The sequence below is a fragment of the Dysidea avara genome, chromosome 4 (assembly GCF_963678975.1).
Source record: "Dysidea avara chromosome 4, odDysAvar1.4, whole genome shotgun sequence".
Classification (NCBI taxonomy): Eukaryota; Metazoa; Porifera; class Demospongiae; order Dictyoceratida; family Dysideidae; genus Dysidea; species Dysidea avara.
The window spans coordinates 3,019,807-3,034,212 of NC_089275.1; the positions used below are offsets into that span (position 1 = coordinate 3,019,807).

Genomic DNA, 14,406 nt, shown 5'->3' on the forward strand with positions numbered 1-14,406 from the left:
TCTATGTAAATGACCATGCAGACTCTCATGCTCCGATGGAAGATAGCCACTGGTTTTATTACTTTGGTGAATACCCAAGGTGCACAGGACAGGCCGAATGACAGGCATATGAACTGACAGTGTTCCATCCCCACCTGAAATTGAAGCATGGGTTGGTGATCCACATGGATTGGAACTGTGAAGTAGGCACCCTAGAGGTCCACCTTGACCATCCAATCGTTTACCCTCAGTAACTCTTTGAGTGTTCCTATACTTTCCATCTTAATGCTGAGGCTTCAGCATTCGTTCAACCCCTTGAGGTTTATTACTGGTCTCATCTGACCCCCTTTCTTGGGTATTTAGGAAGAGAGTTGAGTAAAACCTCCCCTAAGGCTGAGGGTTGGGTATGTTGATTCCCCATCCCTTCTCTTGAAGGGTACTTACTTCCTCCTGTATTAAGAGACTTTGCTCTTCTGAGGATGTAGGAGGGTTTGGCTGTTGTCAGTGGGTTAAGGAATGGAATTCGAAAACCTTGTTTGGTTTCAATTACCCATTTGTCTGTTGCCAATTCTTTACAAAGTGGCTCAGCCTGCCAGCCACATTGAGTGACAGCAGTACTGCCTGTGGCTTCACAAAACGCTGTTCTGTTTTGTATGGTTCACAATTATATGATTTACACATTCTTTTGAAGTTGACATCAAAGATATGTGTGCATTGGGTTTTAGTCATTTGTTGGGCTTGGCTAGCTGCCCTTTTTGCCCTTTGCATGCTGTTTTCTGAGTACTGTTTGCAACATTTAATGACTTTTGTAAAAGATTCGTACATGGTACAGGATTCAATTCTCTTGACTGCTTGTTGCCTCGGTTGCTGCCGCCTCTCCTGGACATTCGAGGGTAGCCCCTTTGAAAAGACTGGCTAGGTCTTCCGCTGGCAAAGGATCTTTGTAGTGAGTGGGCAGTGTCAATATGTTCCTTGACCCGTTTATCAAAGTCCTTCCCAAAGAGTAAAGGGGCAGCATCTGTGAAGGTCTCCTGTACTAGGGTATAGAGCTCACGGTTAATATACCAGGTAGGCTTCTGGCGTCGGTCTGCTGAGATAGTGGCAGATGCGTTCCCTAGCATTTTTAGGGCTTGCTGCACTGTCTTTGCAACATCTTTTGGGGTAACTGTAATTTTCGCAAACTAACTGCAGAACTAATTCACAGTGTTTTTTGTTTCATTGTAACACCAATTTAGTGAAGGTTAATGGCTGTCAAGACATCGAAATAGCTCAGAGCATCCCCTTCCAAATAACTGCCATTCTATTCGCCATAGAAAAAGTATGTGATTTTCAACTTTAAAATGACATGCTTAAATTTCCTCTGCTTTCCTTCTGCTATAGCTCATCTTAATCATTATTCACTACTCTTTCCAAATCTGGTTCAGAATCTGAGGTATCTATCACGTGTCACGGGTTATTATGCCTTTTATTGCATGCCTCTGAAATACCCAATACAAAATTTATGGAGAAACTTGCTACACCCGGTCGGTTTAGGCTCACCAAAATTTCCGTGAATTGGACTTCTTTTGCATGGCATCATTGTACTCACAGAGAGTTGCTCTACATGTATCAAATCCGAAAAGTTACTAACTCGAGGTAGGCAGTACACAATAATTAATTTAATTTTTAATGATTTTTCAATCGAAATGTATTGAACATGCCTGTTCTGACTGGCATTTTTGCCATGGACAAAAGTATAGCAAATGTCCGCAAACTTCTTGATATGCTTATTGGTGAGCATCTTAGAGAAGGCCTCTTTGATAACCCTGACGGTGCTGTCTGAGATCTTTGATGTCTCTCCTGAATCGGAATCTGATTCAAGTGGTGACCAGTACACAATCTCGTCGTAGTCAGGAGGGTTATGATGTGTGTCTGCTGGGCAGTTGATTCTAACTAAGCTACTTGTTACAGAGTTGATGCTGTGCAGTAGTCTGGCACTGCCGACCCTATTTTAGGCGACTATATTTTTCGGGGCACTTATAAGCACCTATAATAGGGCCGGTGGCACCAAACTAGTTGTGCAGGACCATCTTGAAGTCTTTCGATATCTGGTTCTGTAAGTCAGTCAGCATCGTAGTGATGTTGGTGAAATCATTGGGAGAACTCTGTCAACAATGGCGATGGAAAGGAGTTGGTCGAAATCGTGCTACATATGTTGCTAAGCAAGAAATTACCAATGGGTGTGATCATGTGAGGGTAAATATAGGGTACCAGACATGACATCACTATTTTATTTTAGTGTTCTACAAATTGCGAAAACTAGACTAAACACATTGATATGTGATCCAAGCATTCCGAAATGTAATTAATTCTTAGATTTGCTTGCTGCACGACGTCTGCTTTTTAGAGGTAGCACAACATCAACTTGTGAAAACCTGTTTTGTAATTATATGTTAGCTATGTGTCTGTGTACCAAATTCATTACCATCGCTGTAAGTTTGGCTGAGAAAATATGAACTTAGTGTTGTTCTTCAGTGCACATTAAAATAAAAGATGATATAAAAAATCCATTGTTTAGAACCTCTTTCCCACCAAGTGTAGCTTGCACCCACAGGGAGAAAATTAAAGAATGTAAATTACTGCATCTAATCAGTGATTACCTTACAAATATATTTTGCACTTGTGTGGCTTCATCATTTGTTGTGTGAGCGCAATGGTTACATGATTAACTTGTCCAAATTTCAATGATATTGACCAACCCACCAAAACATTATGACACCACAAACATAGAAAACAACTTTTCAAAATTTATGAGGTGGCTTTTGTAAATACGCATTGTATATAATAATACAGCTACTTTTCTGTAGATAAGGTTTAGGAGAATCAGTTGACAAAATACGAGCAACTCGGAATAAAGTAAATAACAAAGTTGGGGCTACATATGTCATAGGTTATAATTATGTGTACCCATGTAGCAGTATTGCATATTACAGGAGTAGTGTAAGCCATACATCTCTTTAGTCTTCTGCTGATTTACAGGTAAACAAGGAACTGTAGCATTATCTGAAGATTTAAGTAGTCAAGATGACTTTGTTTTTGGAAGAATTCTAGTGTTTTATAACACCGAGTTTGGACACATTCGCAATGATTACTGGAATGTGCTTAAAGTAAAGGTGGTTTGTAGACAACTGGGATATTACACTGGAGGAAACTACTCAACTTGCTCTGCATGTGATCCTACACCGTGTTCTGGTTCACACCCCTCATGGGATGTTTCAGTTCTTTGTAATGGCCTTGAAGTATGTTTGTTGGACTGTGCTAAAGAGTCTTCCTGGTTGCCTTATAATGAATGTACACATCCATATATTGCAGCAAGTGTTAGCTGTGCAGGTAATCGTAACATGTCACTTAAGTTAAGGTGTATGACATTTATTCCTACATGAAAAATTATAAGCACATGCCTGCCTGTGTATCTAGCAGTCCTATCATTGATGTTGAATCATTATGGCATAGAAAAAATAGCAATTACAATATTGCAAAGTTACTATCATATTTTTGTTACACAACGTACATACGTACAAACTAATATGTGTATATGGCTTCGTATGTTTTTAAAAGGAATGAGTTGTGTGTGTGAATCTGTTGCACTTATTTTATACATACTGCATGTATGTGAGCAAAAGATTGAGCTACATAAAGGAATACTGCATGCATATGTAATGGCTTAAAGGGATTTTGTTGATACAATTATACACCCAAGCCCTGAGGGCTGCAGGCCTGAGGGGTAAGGGTGTATATATATCAGGAAATCCCGACACAGATCACTTAGGGAACACTCACCTGGTAGGTAAAAGAGAATTACCAAGCATTCACCCCATTGTTTTATACACTAGCATTTGATGATCATTTGATACTTTTTACAGTAAGCATATTGCATTATATACCACTTTAGTGTGGCCATTCAAAGGCAATACTTAACTCACATATTCCCCAGGCAATATCTAGATATTGCCCGGACAATATCATGGGAATGCAGTTTACTCATGGCTTTGATGCCCCGACAACCATGAAGTGTTTTTACTCGTTTTATTGAGCATTTTATTGTGGGTTTAGATTACACATTAGCCAAGGTCAAATGTAGTTGATTGTTTGTTTGACAGTAACTAAACTATATTCTATGAGTAATGATAAACGATCGCAATGCATGGCCACTGCACAGGGAGCATGTCAGCCATTGAGCAGACCATGAAACAAAAAGAATATAACAACTAGGTGAGTAGCTTATAGTCCTAAGTACTTAACATATTAACTTATATACTGCCACAATAGCGAAGGTTTAAAAAACCATAGGTCCTTTGCATCTCAAAACCATTCCCACAATCAAAAGTTCCTGGCGTGTGTTGAACCATAACGATGTAGGAATAACGTTCTCAGAGCTATTTTCCCTCACTATTTAAACCATTAGAGTGCCAGGACAATAATACTGCAATACAATGGAGCCTTTCTTAACAAACTCCCCGAATTAAGGACACAATAGAAAAAACCTCCATAATAAGGACAAAACTTTTGGTCCCAACAGGTTTGGTTAATACATTTTTTACCTCTGACCTATTTATTGCACCAAAAAATTCTGGGTCTCAAAATGTCCATAAAACAGAGGTTCCACTGTAATAACTGAATAAGGATTAGCTGTATCAGATTTTTGTGGTGATAACCATGGTGCCATAGATAAGATCACCGCTTTCTATTACAGGATTTTGCTATTAGATTTGTTACTTTTGCAGTTGGCTTCCATTTGCAATAGAATATGTCACTTTAGCAGTAGAATACATCACTTTTTAGCAATTTAATGTGCATATTTCATCATGACTGGTATTGTTTGTTCTACAAGCCAAGACAGAATTGAATTTCTTTCAGTAAATATAAATTATTGTTGCCATACGTCGACGTTCCTGTATGAAGCTGTTTCTAATGGAATCCAAATTGCTATAATCTACAAAGTAGTTACAGAAGTGCTGCAGTGGGAATCCTTAACAAGCAAGCATGCTGTAGACAATCAACTATTGATTAGTCAATAATCATTTCTGCTAATTTGCATAGTATTTTTTGTTTGGTCAGATGCTCACTGATTAGCTGTGACAACAAATTCAATCTCAAAATCATGTTTGTGCATATAAACATACATAGTGTTAGAAGTTGTTTTTGCTAGACACGCCAACCTTCCATCACAATGACCCTAATGCTAACCACATGAAGTAAACATGCATGCAAAACATCATTAAGCTTGTGCATAGTCATTTCTTGGAGAAAAGGTATTGAGTAAGTCATTGGGTAGGGGTAAAAGCTTCTGTACAAGCACAGTAACTAACATTGCTTTAATGTACATTTCTGAATGAAAATATTGATGATGAATCAAATAAGAAATCACACCAGGTTGCAGCAATGTATCAGTGTAGAACATGATGTGATAGTTGTTACGGTAACATTGAAAAACTCTTGTAGCAAATACGTTAGTAATTTAGTCTTGTAATGTACAAATAATTAGCATGTCATAAGTCCAAAATTTAATTCCCTCCAAGTTTGTTATGCTATCTGTTGCTGCCGTGCACACACAACAACTGCAAAAATACATGTAGTCATGGCACATACTGCACCATACATGAATATAACACATGGAATTATATCATCTGCAACAGCAAGAAGCAAATGGCTACAGAAATCATCACTGTACAGAAAAAAAAGTAGTTTACATGGCTGTGGTTGTGGCAGTAGGTATTGTATGTGCAGATATGGAAAAGCTAAGTACGTATGACTGAGCATGCAATTTGACACCAGCAAGGCACAGGCATGCAGCAAATACTGTAACCAACTGCGGTACATATATTATCCATGTGGTCTTCTTGGAGATAGTAGCCCTATGGACAAAAGTTCTGGTCATCACCATCATAGTCCCACCCTAAGAATCAGGTGTCGTGACCTCCTCAGTATGGCACCACACCTGAGTAGCTCTGTTTACCAGGTATATAGCAATCGAAAAGTGCCACACTCTTGGCCAGAATAGATTGTTTGAGCCAAACTTGTTAACAGATTATGCAATTGATTTACATTTGATTAGTGCATTTAGTTCATCCTACTGGTCATATTTTACACCTATTCACTAAGGTGTGTTGACTTCAGTTCATGTAATATGATACATTGTAAACAGGGTCTACACCCCATACCAAGGATGTTAATGTTAACTTGAAAAATGAATTACTTTTTAATATTTAATCACATAGTGATTTAATTTGCCATACATTAGTCTCAATAGTAGGAGTGCAATTAATCCCAAATCGCATGGCCTTGTTTCTGTAATTGCACTGTAAAGTAGCCAATAAAATAGCAGAATAACAGAAGCCTTTTAAGTGCAACAAGAAAGTGATATAATGAATAGCCAATCAAAGAAGCTGACAATAGAAGCCTTTCAAGTGCAACATATGTAGACATTTTGAGTAGCCAATCAGAATTGCTGACACGTGAAGCCTTTTAAGTGCAACAACAAATGATGTAATACAAAGAAGGATGATGCAATCACCTGGTAGAAGTTAATGGCCACATAATAGAACTGGATAGATGTGTACTACAAACCATGAAGGGTGGTCACTATGTGATTAGTAGGCAATCACACGCATTTTCGTGCAATTATGGAATAATTGTACTCGTAACTGCCAAAATTGCACTCGGCTTCGCCTCGTGCAATTTTGACTTTTACTCGTACAATTATTCCCTAATTGCACTCAAATGTGTGTGATTACCTATACAAATTTTTCTTTAGTACCTAAGCAAGGTGGATGGTCTGAATGGACTCCAACTGGTCAGTGTATTAATGGGATACAGAAATTCACAAGAAGTTGTAGTAGGCCTGCTCCAAAATTTGGTGGAGAAGAGTGTGTTGGAAGTTCTACTTATGTTGCTTCTTGTGGATCTCCTTCATGTGGTAAAAATTAAAAATTTGTGAATGAGTGTTGTGTGTGTCTGTGTGTAGTGTGTTATGTGTGAGTAGTATGCATGTATGCATGCATGCACATGTGAAAAATCTAGGAAGCTTCAAAATTCAGTTGTAATAAAATTCAGATTTCAGGGCAGGGTATAAAATTCAGATTTCAGGGCAGGGTATTCAGTACAGCTCCTAGAATTAGTGTATATAGCAACTGTTTGAAGCCAAGAGCACATCTAATCCTGACTGTGTGTGAGCATGCATGTGTGTATGTCATGGTACTACTGCCTTTACCAGTCCTGTCCTGGCTCTTAGCACCTTAGTAGTGCACAGATGTCCCAGTACTGGTTCACTGGGTAGATGTGACCACATTAGTGGTAGACAAAGGCTTTACTTTGCCTTTTTCTTTTGTGTGATCATGGTATTAAATATAATTCAAAATGTGTTCGCTTGTACAATAATTGGGGAGTTGGTATTAACTCAGGAAGCATTTACATCACACATACATACATGCATACATACATACATACATACATACATACATACGTACGTACATGCATGCATACATACATACATACATACATACATACATACATACATACATACATACATACATGCATGCATGCATGCATGCATGCATGCATGCATGCATGCATGCATACATACATACATACATACATACATACATACATACATACATACATACAAGCATACATGCATACGTACATACATACATACATACACACATACATACATACATACATACATACATACATACATACATACATACATACATACATACATACATACATACATACATACATACATACATACATACATACATACATACATACATACATACATACATACATACATACAAGCATACATGCATACGTACATACAGACATGGCTTTGGTACTTGTACTTAAGGACACTTAAGTACACCTTCTTGAGTACTTGTACTTATACTTAAATACTTTTTGTACACATTTAATGTACTTGTACTTATACTTACATCCTAAACTATGTACTTAAGGTATTTAAAAGTATATGAAGTACAATGAAGTCCATTTACATATATACAAACAATGCAAGTGAAATAAGTTGTAGCTATATTGGCTCAAAGATAATACATTACTGGATTAACATGGTCAGCTTTTGGTTGAAGTCACTTTGCTGCATTTGCTCTAAAAACAGGATTTAAAAGGTTTCCCATCTTCTGATTCATTACTCTGTTGATCTTAGAAATCATACAGTACAATAGCAACTGTATAGTAGGGACCACAAAGGAGTAGGTGTGGCCCACAAAACAATATCACCTAAAACCAAGCCTCAAGTTTTCCTGACGATGATGAGGCAGTATTGGTTTGGTAAAACTAAGCCCAAACAAGCTTTCAGATTGACCCAAAATGCTTTCAACAAGTTGCTACGGAATTTTAAAACTTTTTTATTCGACGGAATTTTCTACTGACTGAGTAAGTAACTGACTGATGCCTTCAGACAAGCGTAACTCGATAATGGCTAAGGCTACGGGCTTGATGTTTTTACTGTTTGACGTCACTTTGGCCCGAGAGGTGCCTTTTGGCATACCGCAGTAAGTACAATGCGTTCTTCATGGACTTACCAGTGTCCTCCTTTGTGCCCCATTCATCTTTGCTGACAGCAAAAGGTGTCAATTTGGCAGTGGCTTCCCTTCTTAATGGAAATCATCTGTATTTTTCATAGGGCTACTGTGATTGCAGAAGTGTTTTTCAAACAGTTCTTGATTTGAAATTCTGTATAACGGGTTGAACATAGCTGACAACAAAGCGTAATGGATACTTCACTTTTCAGACGATAATTGATAAAGCTGGGGCGCACGGTACCATTTTAGATGCGGTATGCGTGGGTTCACCAGTCATATTGTAAAGTGCTAAGAATAAGAATAATAAAATTATTTACAAAAAAGGTTAACAAACAAGTACACAAAAAAATTTGGAATTTTCAACTAGAGTAGGGACCATAGCCAGGGGCGTAGCCAGGATTTTTTGAAGGGGGGTTCCAGCATCAGCATTGAGTTACTAGAAGCAGGGGTCTGGGGGCACAGCCCCCAGCCACTGAGAGACTTTCAATATTTTAATAAATCAAAACTCAGCAAATTACTATATTTTATGCAAAAAGTACATTAATTATGATGCATTAAGTGCCCCAGGGATGAAGGTAGTACTAGATAAAGTCACCTAGTGGAAACAGACAGCATAACACATATAGTAATCTGTAAGTGATGGTTATATCTCACTGTGGTATAGGAGCCATGAATCCACTGATACAAATGACAATCAAAACAATATAGCTAACTATACAAATATGCATAGCATGAATTAATTTTGCATAACAAAAGTGATAAATTACTGGAGCTCTATATCTTTAAACACTGCACACCAAAGCTATAGCAGTATAAGGTCATGCTAAGTGTTGCATTTAATGTTGGAATGTCTGAAAAACTTCATATGGACATGGATATTTACATGCATGTTCTATTAGAGTATACCTGACTGCTCTATTAGAGTATATACCTAACTGCTCTATTAGAGTATATACCTGACTGCTCTATTAGAGTATATCGATCTTTTTAACAAGTTTTGAAGAGGGCTCGTGTTACCTCTGTAAATCCTTCCCTGAGAGATGAATGTAAGTTTTATCAACTCACTCATTTTGTCCTGCCGCACTAAATGGTGTGTTAGGATCCTGCTTGCAGAAGTCTAAATTTTACGTTGCTGTTGACTTTCTGTTCAGGACATAATCTATCTTCTTAGCTGCTATAGCTACATACTTCTTATAATGATCAACTAAATCTTTCAGGCCAAATTAAAGAAGTACAACTACAAGTACATGAAAAAATTTGGAATTTTCAACTGGAGTAGGGACCATAGCACATCAATAAAAAGTACTGAAACAAGTTGGAGTAGTCCATGATATTAAATCACAGTAAAAAATAAGAGTGTGATATGTCCCTACTGTGCATTTCCGTTGTGGTATCTTGAGCACAATAGGGACATAACACTTCTTATTTTTTTACTGTGATTTAATATCATGGACTACTCCAGCTTGTTTCAGTACTTTTTATCAATGTGCTATGGTCCCTACTCCAGTTGAAAATTCCAAATTTTTTCATGTACTTGTAGTTGTACTTCTTTAATTTGGCCTGAAAGATTTAGTTGATCATTATAAGAAGTATGTAGCTATAGCAGCTAAGAAGATAGATTATGTCCTGAACAGAAAGTCAACAGCAACGAAGTACACTCACTAAGCAGGCGGATGAGTACATTGAAACTGACGCAGTAACAATGACCCAAAATCCGGCAAATAAGACAAATTATCTTCTGCTTTCGAGGTTGGCAAAAAACATTCTAGAAGTACTATCTTCTTCTGTGCCTGTTGCGAGACTCTTTGGTATTATTTACTCCTGAAAGATTTTGCCTTACTGATGGCAGATTTTCACATTTTATTAGGTGCAACCAAAACTACATAAAGCAATCGTGAACACTGTAAGCATAATCTGTACTTGTACTTAAATGCTTTCAAAAGTACTTGTACTTTACTTAAGTACTTTCACATGTACTTCGCCGCATGCCTGCATACATACATACATACATACATACATACATACATACATACATACATACATACATACATACATACATACATACATGCACACACACACGCACGCACACACACACACACACACATACCTACATACATACATACATACATGCATATGTTTATTCCTACCAAAAAGCACCATTCAATTCAACATCCTCCTTGATTTACCTCAGATATCAGACATTGTATCGATCGCCTTCGTACTCTTCGTCGCAAACAGAAATCCTGCTCATCTACTACTACTACACAGAACAAAATATGTTCTCTTGAATCTAGTCTTCAAAATAAAATAAACACTGCTAAACAGGAGTTCGAATCCAAACTGATCAACACCTCTTCCACCAACAGTAGTAAGATTTTCAAATACCTGAAATCAGTCACCCAATCCACAGATATCCCAAATACTGTTTGTTTCAAATCCTCCATAGCTAGTACTGACTTTGAAAAAGCTAACCTCTTCAATAAATACTTTCATTCTGTCTTCCATGACCCATCTGATGTACCAAATGTTGATGAACTACCTGATATACCTGGATCCCTTCAAACAATTGTCATTACTTTTAGTGATGTATATGAAGCCTTGATATCTTTAAATATTGATAAATCTTCAGGTAAAGATGAAATCTCACCTAGAGTTTTACAAAGTTGTGCTGAGTCACTCTGTGCTCCACTTCACTATTTATTTACTATGTCTTTAAAATATGCTTCAATACCTTCCGTGTGGAAGATTCACAAGATTATCCCTGTATTCAAAGCTGGTGACTCAAACAATGTGACTAATTATCGTCCAATTTCACTTTTGTCTAACACATCTAAAGTATTTGAACGACTAATTTACTATAAGATAATTAACTTTGTTAGTAAAACTATCAGTCCAGTCCAATTTGGTTTTACTAAGCACTGCTCAACGCTGCAACAGATGTTAATATTCTTGAACTATATCATTAACAGTCCATCTCAGACGGATGTTATTTACTTTGATATAAGCAAAGCATTTGACACTGTGTCCCATGGTATTCTACTTAGAAAACTGTGGCTGTCTGGAATAACTGGCACCTTATGGACCTGGTTTAAAAACTATCTAACCCATCGTCATCAACAAGTATCAATAAATAATATTTACTCAAACTCCCTACCAGTTGTTTCTGGTGTACCACAAGGTAGCATTCTTGGCCCCTTGTTGTTCATAATGTACATAAACAATATTACATCATTTATTCACCATAGTGACCTTTTAAAATTTGCAGATGATGCTAAGTGTTTCATGCACATTATTACTGAACTTGATCAGATTGCTTTACAAGAAGATGTTAATGCTTTGGTTACCTGATCCAGTACCACTGACATGAACTTTAACTTAAAGAAAACAGTACATCTATCTTTTAAATGTAAGGCTGCTACCTTATATTACATGTTTGACACAGTTATCTCTCATCAAGATAGCCATAAAAACCTCGGCATTATAATATCTGAAGATTTGAGTTGGAATAAACATTATAGCTTTATTATTGCCCGTGCTTATAGAATTCTAGGATTAATTCGCCGTACAATCAGTTTTCCACATTGCCCATCTATTATGTTAAACTTTACATATCTTTGGTTCGATCACAGCTATTATATTGCACACAGGTTTGGCGACCTTACCTGCTTTTTTAAAAGACAGCTTAAACATTGAAAGAGTACAACGCTGTGCTACCAAATATATGTTGCGTGATTGTTCTAGCAATTATAAGACAAGACTTCTCAAGCTGAAGCTTCTCCCTCTGATGTATCTATTCGAATTGCAGGATATTTTGTTTGCCATCAAATCTATCAAGTCTCCAACAAACCAGTTCTCTATAACAAACTTCATCACTTTTAACTCTGCCAGCACAAGATCAGGATCTAGTAACAAACTAATTCACCAGTCTCATCTAAATAATATGTCCAAACACTCGTACTTTCACCGTCTACCTAATCTCTGGAATGCACTCCCTATAATTGACCTTAATCAATCTTTTCAAGTTATTAAATCAAAATTAAAGAAACATATTTGGAATCATTTTGTTGAAAATTTTGACGACACTAATCCATGCACATTACATTATTTATGTTTATGTTCATCATGCCATCTAAAGAAACCTCCTGTAACAAATTTTAACCACCTGTAAGCTATATGTGTAATTCATATTACTTTGATTGTATATAATCTAATCAAAAACAGCCAAGCTGTAAAAAAAGGAGTGCGGCCCTTGAAAAGGCTATGGTGAAAAAAGATGTGAAATCCAAGGTGGCGGCCAAGAAATGGCTGTGATGGTAGGTTAATGGTAAAAATTTTAATAACGACAATTCAGGTGAATTTCGTGCCGCTTGGTCAATTGGCACAAAATTCACCTGAATTGTTGTTATTAAAATTTTTACCATTAACCTACCATCACAGCCATTTCTTGGCCGCCACCTTGGATTTCACATCTTTTTTCACCATAGCCTTTTCAAGGGCCGCACTCCTTTTTTTACAGCTTGGCTGTTTTTGATTAGATTTCACTTCTTTTTGTATTTGTATACCCCAAAGCCGGCCTATGGCCAGCTTTGGGGCTTTTTAACCTATATATTTTTCTTTACCACAGGAAAAAGAAAAAGATGAATCAGATTTTATAAATACTTTAACTCATTCTGATTTTATCAGTAAATGTACAAATTATATATATAATGCATATATCAAGAGTTCATAATATAAAAAGAGAGAATATATTTATTACATGTCAATTAATCCCCACAGGATAATTTGCAGCTGATTTCTCTACTGGGTGACTTGAAATGTAGCTGAACTCTCTACAGGGTGATCTGCTTGTATGTAGATGAACTCTTTACAGGATTCTCTCTACAGGGTGACTTGACTCTAGCTGAACCCTCTGCAGGGTTATCTGTTTGTAGTTGAATTCTCTACAGGGTGATTTGTTTGCAGCTGATGAACTCTACAAGGTAACTTCTTCTAGCTGATCTGTCTACAGGGTGACTTGTTTCTAGCTGGTCTCTCTACAGGGCGATTTGTTTGTAGCAGAATTCTCTACAGGGTGATGTGTTTGCAGCTGAACTCTCTACATGGTGGTTGCTTTGTAGCTAAACTCTCTAATAAGTGACTTCTTCTAGCTGAACTCTCTACAGGGTGATCTTTTCATAGCTGAACTCTCTACAGGATGATTTGTTTGCAGCTGAACTCTCTACATGATGATTTCTTTGTAGCTGAACTCTCTACAGGGTGATTTGTTTGTAGCTGAAATCCCTACAAGGTAACTTCTTCTAGCTGATCTTTCTACAGGGCGATTTGTTTGTAGCTGAGTTCTCTACAGGGTGTTCGTTTGCAGCTGAATTCGCTACATGGTGGTTTCTTTATAGCTGAACTCTCTACAAGGGGACTTCTTCTAGCTGATCTCTCTACAGGGTGATTTGTTTGTAGCTGAACTTTCTACAGGTGATTTGTTTGTAGCTGAACTCTCTACAAGGTGATACTTCTAGGTGATCTCTCTACAGGATGACTTGTTTCTAACTGAACTCTCAACAGGGTGATCTGTTCATAGCTGAACTTTCTACTGGGTGATTTGTTTGCAGCTGAACTCTCTACATGGTGGTTTCTTTGTAGCTGAACTCTCTACAAGGTAATTTCTTCTAGCTGAACTCTCTATAGGGTGACTTGTTTCTAGCTGATCTCTCTGCAGGGTGATCTGTTCATAGCTGAACTTTCTACGGGGTGATTTGTTTGCAGCTGAACTCTCTATACATGGTAGTTTCTTTGTAGCTGAATTCTCTACAATGTGACTTCTTCTAGCTGAACTCTCTACAAGGTGACTTGT

General features: G+C 37.3%; 1 protein-coding gene across 2 annotated transcripts in view; it reads left to right on the forward strand.

Annotated features, from left to right (window-relative positions):
* Positions 1–14,406, forward strand: part of LOC136252845 (scavenger receptor cysteine-rich type 1 protein M130-like) — a 38,976-nt gene that overhangs the window by 18,030 nt on the left and 6,540 nt on the right. For both annotated transcript variants that reach the window (XR_010699792.1, XM_066045423.1), the window contains exons 3-4: positions 2,998–3,348; positions 6,773–6,934. Coding sequence is in view for 1 of the 2 variants with exons in the window: in XM_066045423.1 (XP_065901495.1) it covers positions 2,998–3,348; positions 6,773–6,934 (513 nt within the window). In the remaining variant the exon portion in view is untranslated. The remainder of the gene's footprint in view (positions 1–2,997; positions 3,349–6,772; positions 6,935–14,406) is intronic.